Genomic DNA, 14,098 nt, shown 5'->3' with positions numbered 1-14,098 from the left:
ATTTCAGTCCAATCGCGCCGCAAGTGGCATCGTCCGATACAGCAGGACCATCTGGGGCCTAAATAGCCTCATCATACAAAAACAGCCTACGCCCATCTTACGAAAAACTTCTAAACGTCACCTCACGATCAGTGATACATCGGACTCTGACACTTCATCTATTCGTAAAAGCAAGAGGACATTGAAGAAAAAGAGTCAGAAGTCGCAAACGATAGTCGAAAAAGGTCGAAGCACAGAAGGCTACACTGATGAACAGGACACTGAAATTGTGAGAGATTCAAATGAAGGAACTGAATATCCACAAGACCAACTAAGGGAAATGACTGTTTTACAGGCAGAAAACGCTGAAAATAGTGACAGTGAATAAACTTCATTAAAGCAAACTTTCATAAACTTATATTTTATCTATTATTTAATATTTTATTACTTAGTAACCGGTGAATATTTATTAATTTTCTGATTTTAATTAGTAATTTATTTTTCTCTCCAAGAGGGGGAAATGTCATACGGCAATGGATACCCTTCATGTATCCATGTCCGTATTTTAATTTATTTATCGTTGTAAATTCCATTTGAAGGGCGAATGCCATTTGAGTTCAAGTTGATATATACTTCATATACTTCCTCCCATTTTTAGCAGTTTAGTCTGTTCATTCCGTCTGTACCGGATATATATTCCTTCACGTTGTACACAAATCAAACTTTGCTTCCTTTATGTATGACTAAATTCTGAACAAACTTTCTTTCATATGTGTTTCATCCTTAACTTTCATTCTCCAATTTGCAGCGCTAACGCTCAGTCTAATTTAATTCTTGCAAACGCTTCTCATTTGAGCTTATTAGTTCAGTTAGAGTCAATCGCACCGCGATTTCCCAATCTAGAAAGTATCTAGTTGAAAGTAACATTTAAACCTGCCATTCGCGGCGCAAGTGCCAAACTCAGCTTGTGTAAGGCCATTTGCAACTCAATTGACTATACTCATTGTGAATGAGTATAACAGTCCCTCAGATTCCACACTAGAACTACGATCTGCCTAAGAACATGTCACGTGATCTGCTTAATTGTGGAAAATGGTCGCCATGTTCCGCAGTCTTAGCTCGCGTTTTCCACAAAACAAAATATGGAATATGTTGACAATAATTGGCACAAAATTCCGCAAAATACGCCATTTTGCGAACTTTGCGTTAATGTAATTTAAGGTTGATTTTGTAGGAGCGCTAGTCTGTAATGAAAAATTACCTTATTTCCTTTTACATCGCTCTTGCATGTTTCTTCTAAACTTCAAAGTTTTTTGACTGCATCCACAATGTCACAGAAGGAGAAATGTAAAAAGAAGCTAAGATTTTGTTGACACCTGAACGGTGCGATAAATCATGCGATGAATAAAAATTGACTAATTTTGTTTTTTTTTCTACAAGATTGTTAACTTCTTGAAGTTGATAAGATTATTAATTTTATTCAAATGATCGATCAAAAATCTTAATCCGATTTGTTTCTTTTTCAATGCAAAGGAGTTTTGCAATTAATTCTTCGATGTTTTTCTTATCTTGTTTGTCTCAAAATTTTTGTGCCTACTTTCAGAGAAGAAATCTGTCAGAGTCATCTGATGCAAAATTTCGGCTATCCTTTTAAAGCCTTTCGCTTCACTGCAACTAATCTGCTTTTTTATTTACCTCAGTTTTTCTTTTTTATAGAATTTAATCAATTCAATTTTTTTGGGCGCTGTTTTTTAAGATTTGTTCACTCATTTTCATGATTTTTGAAGTCTAATTAAAATAATGTTTTCGGTGACACCGAGACAGGAAGTGGAGTGACGTTTTTTTAATTCTACTTCAAGTGATTTTGCGACATGAAATGATTTTGCTCTTCTTTGGGGCGTGGGATATTAGGGGAAAATTAGATTTGGTGAAACAAATTTTTGTAGCCATTAGACACAAACTCTGAACTAAAGTTCTGTACAGAGTAGGCAAATAGCATTTAAAACAGTTAAAAGAAGTTCTGCTAATATCCGATTTGTAATATAATGTAATTAAGTGACCATAACAATTGACTTCTTAAAAAACTAGCTTAAAAACTTTCGAAAAGTGAGCAGAATTTTCTAATTTGGAGCAATTTTACGGTGTAGTTTTTAGTCAACTCCACCAATTTTGTGTGCAATTTTTGCAACATTAGTCCTAAATTGATTGCATTAAAATTTTTGATCAGCATTTCAAACAGCCACCATTCTTTCTCTGCTACCTTTCTAAAAAACAAAACCAAAGCCGTGATGACACTGAGGAAAGTAAAAGAGATTCAAAACGTTGAAAACAATGATACATTCTGCATGTAATTTTAGGAACCTTTTTGAGTGTGACGACGACTTTTAGGGATGCTGGACAACTTTATAACATCGAGTGAACTTTGAACTTCCTCTTTAAGTGTTATAATTTGTAATTGACTAGTTTCCACAAAAATTAGTTCAGGATGTTCGACTAATGGATAGAAAAATTTCGTTCGCCTGATCGATTTTTAGCCTGATATCCTATCCCCCTAATTTAGAATTAGAGTGATGAACTGGTGTTTGAACAAAATTTCGCTTTCTCGCTAGTGGTTTTGTTCTCACTTGGCATTTTGACATTCAATTTAAATATTTTTGCAATTTGTATCTGATTTTTTTTCTAGATGGTTTTGCCAATCCGGTCATTGTGCGTTGCAGGTCTAGTTTTTTTGTTTAGTCAATGCAAACACTTTGAATTTTGCCAGGACTTGTCCTGCTATGTTCTTTTGATTGTTTGGCTGAAATTGCTCTTTGATGTCTTTGATCTGATGAGCACTTTTTACGGCCTTCTTTGAAACGAGACATCCAAAAAACCTTGATCTCAGAATCCTTGTCCCCTGAACTAGTGGATCTCATATTTTCTGGAGATATATGTCCATCTGTGTGTAATAATTCCTATGATTTCATTTTTGCTATGAATATCGACTTCCACGCCATCTTGAAAAGCTCCAAATCAATGAGGAATTGATTTGATTTTTTAATACTTCCTGCTGCACCTCTGACCTATATCACTAACATATATATTTGGTACTTCTGAAATATTCCTCACCTAAGGATTACACCAGTGCAATTTTTACTGTTTGAACTATCTAAGGCTAAGCGCTTTTTATAACCAGACATGGCACACAAACTCAATGCTTCTTTCTTGCCTTCAGAATGGTATTAGAGCTAATGCTTGAAAATTGTCAGGAAAATTGACCAGGATATTGCCAGCTCCGATGCCAATGAAGGATAATTTTGTGAGACCTGCCAGGGAGAAGAGATTGAGAGGTTTGTCGACCCCTTCACATGCAGTTTTCTGAAGCATTCTTGGCAGCAGAAATCATTTTTCATTTGTTTCATTTGACAATTTATATCTGAATTGTCGTTGAGATATTTATCACTTCGATAATAGATTTAAGGTCGATGTTTCTCGAGCCTGATAGAGATTTTTGGGGCGCTATTAAACACATCAAAAGCGTAATTTGAAACCACATCGCCCGCGCTCATGCTGATGAACTTCTGCCAGAAGACAACAGGACATCAAACGTTTTTTTTTCGATCGATGACAGTCAAAAGGGCGATAGAACTGAACAAGGCGGCTCGTTAATGTGCGTTCGCACATGATGTTCCAACCCGCGCTCATCTACATTTTTGACTTAATTGTCAACCAAATGAAGAGATAACAAAAATAGATGTTTGAATTTAAAAAAAATGCTACATTTTAAGTTAATTAAACACACTAAATTCTGCCTCGATGAAATAGCAATCATAGAATTCATTCATGTGATATCAATAACTCATCACAATAAGTTGTATGGCAAAGAAAAATACATCAAAACCACGAAATTTTTGAGAAAACCCATAGTATCAAAGTCAAAAAATTCTACGGCTTTCAACGGAAGGCATTTAATACGCTAAATTATGCCTAGATGATGTGATGACTAGGATTTTTGTCATTCAAAATTTATCAATAAGACATTACAACAAGTCATTGACTATGAGAACAACAACAATAACGGGCAAAATCCAAAAGTTCGGTAGAAAATTGAGAGAAGAAAGTGTCGAAGCTATTTAAACCATAAGCTTTTTTCTCTGAAAACTTTTTCAACGATCCATTGAACGTCTTCACTAAGCCAATGGGAGCTATCAATATTAGGATAATGTAATACGATTTTAAAAGGACCCAAAATTACTAAAAAAAATCCAAAAAGTATAAAAATTATAAAAACTCGTGCACCGAAGTAAAAAAAACCAATAGTTAGAAGACAAAACCGCTAACTAGATAAACTGTTGCTGATGTAGAAAAAAAGCGGTTCTGTCATTACCGAGACTGACTTACAATCCACGAAAATAAGCTTAAGATTGATTTATGTTCAAAAAAAATAAAAAAAATATTTTTAAAGTCTTAACAGCCATTAAACTCAAAAGCTTTCATAGGAATTCAATGAATACGCTCAGCTATGCCACGATGTGCAAAACAAGGATGTTTATGATGCCTAGGTAATCAATAAGACATCACAATATGTCTTATGGCTATGAAAAAAAAAACAACAAATACAGGCAAAAACAAAAATTTCTTTAGAAAAATGGGAGAAGAAATATTTGAAGCCATTTAAACCATATTTTTTTCTCCGAAAGTTATATCTATGATCCTTTGGATGTCTTTGCTAAAAGAAGATGTAGCCATCAATATTAGGATGACGTGATAAGATTTCAAAATGAACCAATAAAACGAAATGTCCAAAAAATTTTTTAAAAAATTTGAAATCTTGTGGCATTGAAGACGTATAACCAATAGTTATTTGATAAAGCCGCCAATGAGATTAACTTATGTTGCAGTGGTATGAAGGAGTTCAATCCTGTTTTTACTGAGACGAATTTACAGTTCACAAAAATAAGTTTATGATTTACTAATTTTAAAAAACTTTTGAAAATTTATTTTCAAAGTCTTAACAGCCATTAGCTGTCCACATACAGCACTAGATAGGTTCACTTAATGCTCATTAGCAAATCTATTGCACCTTGAGTCAACAAGTTTATGCCATATGATTTTAAAAATTTAGTAAAATCTCAAAAAATAAATCAAAATTTCATTTGAAATTACGAAATTTGAGATACCAGGCCAAAAAAACATGAGCGATCCCTTCGAAACAAATTTTTTGTTCATTGGGCTTCATTTGATCGTAAAAGAGGTTTGCCGTTAACGGAACTTCGATTTTAAAAGTGTCTAGTAGTCTCTAGGTGACTTGAAAAAACAAAAAAATTGCAAAATTTTCTAAAAAAAGAGCTCCCAAACCTAATTCGAATTTTTTTTTTATATTAAACTTCCCTCTAAGACTAGAACTAGTCTTTATTATCTCCTTTCGTCTATTAAAAACCTAAAATTGATTTACTTTTTGGCGTGAAATCTGGTTTTGAATTAAATTTTTCGTAGAAAAAACGTTAATTCGAACGAAAATTACGGTAAAAGTGAACAAAATGAACCAAATATCCAGTGTTCACATGAAACTTTAAACCTCGATAACGCCTCGAAAAAAACGAAATTTTTAATGATACCACGCACATTTCTCTACGATGAATATATCGGTCGGCCAAAATTCACGGAACAAAAAAAACCCATTTGAGTATATAGTTCCTCCCCCCCCCCCCACAAGTGGGTTCGGAACAAGAAGTACAATTTGTACAGGAAAGACATTTGAAATCAGTATCAGCTTTCGGCGTGAGCCGAGAAAATCTTTTAGTCTGTTTTGATACAAAAAATCAACGCATGTCTTTTTCCCACGCAGCTCTTCATGTTTACATTGTCGAATTAACGATCGGTAATTTCAGTACTGGGCAAAACTTATAATTGCAAGTCTCATTTCATTACTGAGAACTAGGAGAATGTCACGTTTTACATTTGTCAGTCTTGTGCATGTCTTGTGTAGGGCCTGCAGAATATATCCAAGTCCTGCCCAAGATTTGGCAAGTCTAAATCTAAGAGAAAATCACATGTGCAGAAAACACTAAAATTTGCCCAAAATTTCAAAATTACGTCCGGAAAATCTAAATTTTAGCCAAAATGCAAAATTAGATCCAAAAACCCCAAAAATTAGCCAAAAATTGTCGAGATTTAGGTCCGGAAAATCCAAAATCAGCCAAAAAATTGGTGAAATTAGGCCTGCACTTCATTTAACTCACTTTTCACTCCCTGTTGTAGTACCCATTTAACAATTTTTCTTCGTTTGGACAAGTTAGATATTTGATATTTGATATTTCTTGAAAATAAAAAAAATTGTGTCGATTGTGTGTTTTTGTTAACTGATATAACTTCCACACATAAAAAATCATTTATCTCTTTAATCTTTTTCAATACAAATTGCGCACATTTCTTGCGAAATTTGCCACCATTGACGTAAAATTTGACAAAACTTATTATTATTATTCAGTTCTTACTTAATTTGACGCACTTTTAATCGACAAATTCCCCGGCGCTATTATTAATACAAATTTGCAGGAAAGTTTCAGTCAAGTGCAACTATAACTTCACCGGAAGCACCTGAAAATTTAAAATAACTTTGGGCAAAATTTTTAAATTCTGCTCATCATGATCGTATCATAATGGAAGTCCTGTAGTTTATGCGAAGTCGCAATTAGCAATGGAATATGCCCATTTGGACGATGCAATTTTTTACGTTTTTTTATGAATACTAATTTTGTAGCAGTTGTATAGTTTCTTTCAACCATTTTTAGGATTTACATCAGAATTATCTCCTGAAAGATTTGTTTTTTCTTCTCGCATAATAGGGGCGCGCGCTTTTGTTTCTCGAGTTCTTCGTTCTCTGTGACGTCACAGTCCTCCAATTGAAGGTAACTGTCAACAATGGACATTTTTGTAACTTTTTATTGACAAAATCTCAATTAGGGTAGCAAAGTTATACGGCTACTTATAACGAGGCATTTCTAAGCTTCAACGCCCCTCTGGTTTTTCTGTATGTTTCTGACAAGTTTACTCAGTATCTAGGGCTGTGTTGTCATCGTAATCCGCCGGATTAGGTGAAGAAGTTTGTGATAACGTTTCGACACATCTTAGTCAAGTTGCAAAGGGTTCAACAGTTATCTTTCGTGTTGCAACATTTCGAAGTGTGGGCAAATCAGTGATAAACTCTCAATCACTTTTTGGACATTCGAAGTTCTTTCAAGTTGCTTTGTTGATCAAATTTAAAATTTGAAAACCGGATCTTTTCCGTTTGGGGCCCCAATATAGTTTGCACCCTTAGCGCACGTACAGTCTTACAACGTCATAATTTTCTATTTAGTGGCTCGTGATCCAATACTGGGGGGGGGGGGGGGGGGGGCATAGCGTACTGCGTTGAGGGGAGGGGGCAATAACGGAAAAGATCCGGAAACCCAAAAATTTCGAAGATCAGGAAACGAGCACAAATAATGGAGACTTCTCGTCAAGTTCTGATCTTGGTGCTGTTGGTATCCTGGCCAAACTTTGTTGAAACAATTGACGTGACATCAGATGATTGGCTGACTAAATTTCCCGAGGAATTCAAGTGGGATGAGGATTACGAAAACGCAAGGAATGAAATTTTGAAAAACGTGAGTATTGTCCATTGTTTAAAACTGCTTGAGGAAACAAACTTCTTTCCCAAAAACGCTGAAATAGCGCAAAAGCACCAGGAGCACAAGAAATGCAATTTGAACCATCATATCTTGAGACAAAAACGGAATTATTTTGAATCCTGCATGACAATTTACCCAATACCATTTTACCCAAAGCTATTGTACCCGATGCCAACTTGCCCAATGTTCTTTGATCTTTTCGTTCGATTTTCCGATTTTCGGTTGTGACAGTTTCATATCAAGTCCCACGGGCCATTTAATTATATAGTCGGCTAAATAGTCGTTCTGCGAATTTCAACAATAGGTTACATCAAAGTTGGCATTGGGTAAAATGGCAGGTTGGGTATAACGACATAGAGTAAAATGGCATTGCGTAAAATGAAAATGCCCCTGGTTGCATAAAAGTCAGGACTTTAGTTATCTTTAGTATAAATTACATTTAAAAAGTTAGTGTTCAAATTAGGTACGAAATTGAACTATCAACCTTTTTGACTATTAAGCAAGTCTTTTTGTTCCAAATTTTACGATCAACTTAGCTTATACTGAAACATTGTAAAAATTCTAAGAAAATATACATTTTAAGAAAACTGAAAAGACGCGGAAGCCAACGAATAAGCACTGAAAATTACTGCGTCAGAAAACAATTATTTGGCATAAAACTTTGGTTTAATATGCATCTGGACGCCTGAACCCATGTTTGTATATTTGAATCGACTGCTATTCAGCAGAAATTTTTAAATTATATGTCCACACTATTCAGCCAGCATTGATTGCTTAATTCTTTTTTAAACCCTTCAAATTTCTTTGAGGGATAGAAATTTTATACCGGCCCTATTATTTGTTTGGCGAATTTTGGCCGATCGGTATTTTTGGCCGATCGGAGAGATAATAAAGTAGTTTTATTGGAAAAATATTGAAAAACGGAATCGATTGCTGACGGGAAATTTTTATTTCCTTGATTTTTCGATCAGGCATAGTGTTTAAGGTTCTCGTTTCTTGTGTCTTCACGTTTCCAATTGACTTTGGTTTAACACTGAAACCTAGGTACCTGTATTATACAGATAAAAAAACAAATAAGAATGGAGAAAACTAGTTAAAGAAAAATAAATTTTTATGTTTCGAAAAAAGTCTTTCGAAGAAAATATTTTGACCCGTTAAATCATATAAGTGTAGGCTTATTATTTGTGTTTTAAATTATGTTTTCCATCTCATGTTTTTATGTTTTTATTTATGTTTATAAAGTGAATTAACAAATTAACTAACATTAAATGATGCTCTACTATTTCTTTCTCAATTTTCTTCTCCGCAAACTGCAATTTGTCAACATTATTGAGCATACTGCTGGAGCAGTTTGCTTGGAAAGTTGCGACCTGAAGGTTTTTTCTTCTTAGTCACAGAATTTTGGACATCTATTCATATTATATCTTGCGACATAATGGTTTTCATGGTTGAAATTGTTAATTGCATAAACCAAAAGTATCAAAAATGTGCGTTCGCAAAAATTTTCCATGCCATGGAAAAAATCACACAATTAAAATTATTTATCAAGTAAACGTATCCTGTTTTATACCTTGTATGGGTTTATACAAAGTACCTACTTATTTGAAATCAGGAAAAATAAGTAAAAAAAGTTTTTAAGGAAAACTGATTGTTAGTAATTTTAACCTAAAAATTTGCAAAGTCTATCATTAAACACTTTTTTATTATAACTAATTTTCTGAAACGTTGACTCGGGACGTATATTTGACTTCTGATTTATCTGAATGACAAAGTTTAAACAAAGGAAATAGGTATTTACTGAAGTGTATTAAACGTGAAAAAGTGAAAAGTTTTGAATATTTAAATGTAATTATTTTCTAAAAACAGAACCTTGAGCATTTTTCAAGACGTAAAAATAAAATATCTATCTAGAGGAAGAACAATTAAAATTTTGAGGATTACGAACAAGCGAGAAAAACTTTATAGTTTCTATCGCTTGTTTATGAATTTCAAAATTTTAATTTTCTTTCTTCTTAAAAAAAATTTTGTTTTTTCTTCTTGAAAAATGCTCATGGTTCTGCTTTAAGAAAGAAAGCTAGCCTTAAAAATCCAGTAATTTTTGTTTTACCACGTTTAATACTCTCTAGTATATATCTTTTTACTTTGTTTCATCTTTGTCATTCAGATATCATAGAAGTCAAATATATGTTGACAGTCAACGTTTCAGAAAATTATTTATAATGAAAAAAGTATTTAATGTTAGACTCTGCAAACTTTTAATTTAAACGGAATAAATTAATGACAATCAGTTTTCCTTAAACAATTTCTTTCCAATTTTGAAATTATTTATCCTGATTTCAAATAAGTACACACAATAAAAAAAATCCATACAATGCATAATTCAGGATACGTCTGCTTGATAAAAAAATATGAGTTGCGTGTTTTTTTCCATGTCATAGAAAAATTTATTTAAACGCACATATTTGAGACTGCAATTAACAAATTCAACCATGAAAACTATCATGAACAGAGTCACAAGATATAATATGAATAGATGCCAAAATTCTGTAATTAAGAAGAAATAAACCCTCAGGTCGCAACTTTTTAAGTAAACTGCTCTAGCAATAAGCTGAATTGGGTCGACAATTTGCAGTTCGCGGAGAGGAAAATTGGGAAAGAAATAGTAGAGCATCAATTAATGTTGGATAATTTGTTAATTTTTTTTATAAACCCAAATAAAAAACATAAAAACATAAGTTAGGAAACACAATTCAAAACACGAATAATAAACCTACACCTATTTGATTTGACGGGTCAAAGTGCATTCTTCGAAAAACTTTACTGTTTTTTTCGTAATTTTCAAATATTGGAAAAACGTTTCCCAGGAATCCGGGACATCTCTTCATTTGTTTGCCACAGTGAAATTGCGCATAGGATGAGATGAAATCTGGTTTCGGAAAAAAATCAAGGAAAAAAGCCCCACAAATTTTTTGATAGGAAATAAACCCCACGGAATTAACCCTCCGCTTGACTATTAACGAGCTGACCAACGCGCTGTTGACCTTGCCTTGGCGGCCCGTGGGACTTGATATGAAACCAAAAAACGGAACAAATTATCACGATCAAAAATAAAGTTTAAAATGGAGGTTTTTTTCCTATCTAAAATTGTGTTTTTTTGTGTGGGTTTTTTTCCTAGACCCGAAAAAGGTAAATCAATCGAATCGAAGTGGTAAGAGCAATTTCGCTCTTTAATTCTGAAACTTGCAAGAGGGTTTCAAACGGTGTTCCGCGTGCGCATTTACAGTTGAGCACTGATTACCATACAATGAATATGAAAATATTCCTCCCATTTTTTATATAAGTGGAAAGTGAGTGAAATGGGGGTTGGAGAAACTAAATAGAGTTTGTTCAGTAATTTTTATAACCATAAATGGGTCAATTCGACCCTGCTAATATTACAAATAAGCTGCCAATCTTAGTAATAGACAAAAATAGTCATTAAAAAATTTTAAAAACATTTTAGCTCAAATAATTTTGTGATGTTTTCAAATAGTTCTACAATGTTTCAAACACAATGAACGATACTTTTTATTTATTAATTTTTTGCAGTTTTTAGGCCTTATTGTTTGAGATTGTGCCCTCGATAGATTTTCTAAACAAAGCGTTGCTATAAATACTCAATTGTTTTCTTTAATGAACTGCAGTGATATAAGATAAACCTTGTTAGAGGAAGTAAAGCTGAAAATTTTATTTTTCAAGATTTTATTTTTCTCATTCATTAATGGCTATCTTAGATATCATACACCTGACCATTTATGGTATCTTGGATACCATGGTAAGATCATACACGAAAATTTGGCCCTCCGTGGATGGAACCATAAATGGTCTTAAGTATGGTATCTAAGATGGGGCAACCCGGGAAGTAAATTTTACTCAAAAATCAAGTCTGGCCAGTGTAAATTGTGACATTAACCGAATGCTGGCCAGCCTGAAAACAGAATGTCTCTAGACTGATTCAGCGCTGATTTACTCTGAGACTAACCCCCGGGGTGTTAGTTGAATTGAGTGTTCAGACCTCGGACCGAGGTCTGAACTGTAATTTTCAGATTTCAGATCCAGATTTTTAGACTGTAATTTTAGACGGTTAAACCTCTAGACATTTTAGCCAGACCAGCATAAAATACAAAACCGAGCAGGGCGAATCTTTTCAATTAAAAGGATATTATAATGCTTGTCCATTTAGGAACAACAATGGCGATTTGGTTCGCACCAAACTTTGACTTCAGATGACGAGAGATTGAACAAAATTTATGTGAAAGAGAAAAAGAGCCGTTTGGAAAAAGGCTACGGCGATGAGACCCTATACAGGCCGTCGTTGTATTTCCTCACCCACGGCTACAATAACCGACCTACAAACAAGGTAGACAAACCCCGAGTAACTTGAAATTTGAGAGCATTCTAGGGTTCACGTGACTTTTCACGCAGGGCTAAAATATACAATGTGCCAAAACACCCCAAGCAATTATAGCCCAATTAGTTCCCTTGATCTTCAGGATCCCTGCTGTTCCACCCAGTTATGCCTCCCTTCAGGATCCCTGCTGTTCCACCCAGTTATGCCTCCCTTCAGGATCCCTGCTGTTCCACCCAGTTGTGCCTCCCTTCAGGATCCCTGCTGTTAGGCCTCCCAGTTAAATTTACGTGTTGTTATATAGCAAATTATTGCGCCTGTGGAGCATATAAGATAGGGGGGGGGGGGGGGGAAATAGGATCTTTATGCGCAATATTCCCATCACATTTTATCAATGGGCGTTTCAAGTAGGTTTTCAAATAGTAACCTTGACTAATTTGATACCATGTTTGGTTGTAACAGTTTCATATCAAGTCCCGCGAGCGCAATCGACATTAATCCCGAATACTTGCTAATTAGAGGTGGTTTAGGGGTAGAACCTCGGCGCTGTAACTCAAGCGCTGTGGTGTCAAAATTGTCTTTACACAATTCTGAATGCATAACCAAGAGAAAAACTAACCAAACTTTTCAAATTCTGATCTATTCTGCCCCCCCCCCCCCCGCTTAGTGTGCATATGACTTTACTATAATTGAATAGCAACGTACGTGTTATATAAAATTGTAGTGGGGGGGGGGGCATAAAAATATTGGCGGGGAAACAGAATAGATTTTCAAATTGTCGTGCAAGCGCAGTGATTGGTTGGAGAAAATCAAAGCTTTGTTACTGTCACGTGTTTAACTTCCGTTATTGTTGTTCTATTTCTGAGTATCTCAATGCGGTATTTCAACTGACGAGATCATATTGGCAATGCAACTACAAAACGGCATCAATGATAATTTAATTTCAAAGTTTCGCTGATAAATTTTTTGAATGTTATGCTAAGTCAACAGGGATTGAATTGCCAAAACGTTCAAGATAGGGAACGAATGGAGGTGTAGAAATATATGTAGAAAAGTTGATAAACTTGAATCGCATTTGGTTCTCTCTTTCTGAAAATTTATCTACAAAAATCTCTCCCCACTCCCTACTTTTGTACGTTTCCATTTTTCCTAATTTTGCCTTTTTAGCTTCCATTAGGATTGGAATTCAACGGAAAGAATGATGAAAATGTTCTGATTTCTTTAGACGAAAAGTTCAAGTTTCAATTAAAATACTTGTTTCCACTGATCATGACATATTCCTAGTTAGGGAGTTTAAGCATAGGCTCACCTACTGTAAAAATGGACCAGTTCTGGATTCGAACCAGCATCTCTTACTTGCAAGCCTAGTGTGCTTGCTACCCATTACACCAGCTGGTCTTAAGCTCTCGAACTTGGGCATCTCTTATAACCCGTTCTCTCGTATTTCTTGTCCCTCAAGGATCCATATCTCTAGCCAAAAATATGCTCGACAATTAGAGTTTCGTATCAAACTATGTTATGCTTATCTTGTTATCTTGTGCACAATTTGTATTAAGTTGTTCTCTCTCTCTCTCAAACTTCTATCCTTTTTTGTGGTAGAAAGTTTAGAATAACGCTAGGAGTTGTAAAAATATTTGAGGAAAAGTTGGTAAACTTGAATCGTATTTGGCTTTCTCTTTCTGACAAATTGTTTTTGAAAATCTCTCCCCCACTCCCCACTTTTTTACACTTCAATTTTTCCTAATTTCCTCTTTTTAGCTTTCGTTTGAGCAGAAATTCTCCAAACGATAAAAGTTAAAAACGCGCTTCTATTTTCCAATATTCCCCCCAGCAGTTTTTCAACTAGAATTGATCCTTCTGTTTATCCTATAATTGCTAGAATTTCTATCAAAATTTTAGGCTAACTATAGATTCAGTTGATGTTTATTCAAATGTTTGAAGAACACTTTGTACCAGCTCAGCCTGTATTAGCAGCATAACGCACCCAAAATTGCAAAACATTGACTATTTTCCAGCGAACTTATTTCATCTTCCACGTAATCAATTACCGAGATATTGGTTTCTGTTAGTTTTAGTTTAG

The 14,098-nt window shown here is 34.5% G+C and overlaps 2 protein-coding genes across 8 annotated transcripts in view; one reads left to right on the top strand and one right to left on the bottom strand.

Annotated features, from left to right (window-relative positions):
• The window catches only part of LOC142341447 (uncharacterized), a 545,892-nt gene that overhangs the window by 241,433 nt on the left and 290,361 nt on the right, over positions 1–14,098 (bottom strand). The window lies entirely within an intron of this gene.
• LOC142341443 (adenosine deaminase-like) overlaps positions 7,108–14,098 on the top strand; it is a 31,341-nt gene continuing 24,350 nt past the window's right edge. For 5 of the 6 annotated variants that reach the window (XM_075392390.1, XM_075392389.1, XM_075392385.1 and 2 more), the window contains exons 1-3: positions 7,185–7,247; positions 7,425–7,607; positions 11,854–12,030. In XM_075392390.1, the coding sequence (XP_075248505.1) occupies positions 7,446–7,607; positions 11,854–12,030 (339 nt within the window). In that variant the 5' untranslated portion in view covers positions 7,185–7,247; positions 7,425–7,445. Of the gene's footprint in view, positions 7,248–7,424; positions 7,608–11,853; positions 12,031–14,098 lie in introns of all 6 variants that reach the window. The other variant, XM_075392386.1, reaches the window with a different exon arrangement.

This window comes from Convolutriloba macropyga, chromosome 6 (assembly GCF_964194025.1).
Source record: "Convolutriloba macropyga chromosome 6, txConMacr16.3, whole genome shotgun sequence".
NCBI lineage: Eukaryota > Metazoa > Xenacoelomorpha > Acoela > Convolutidae > Convolutriloba > Convolutriloba macropyga.
The sequence above is the reverse complement of the archived record's forward strand: the minus strand, read 5'-3'. Positions and strand labels throughout refer to the sequence as shown.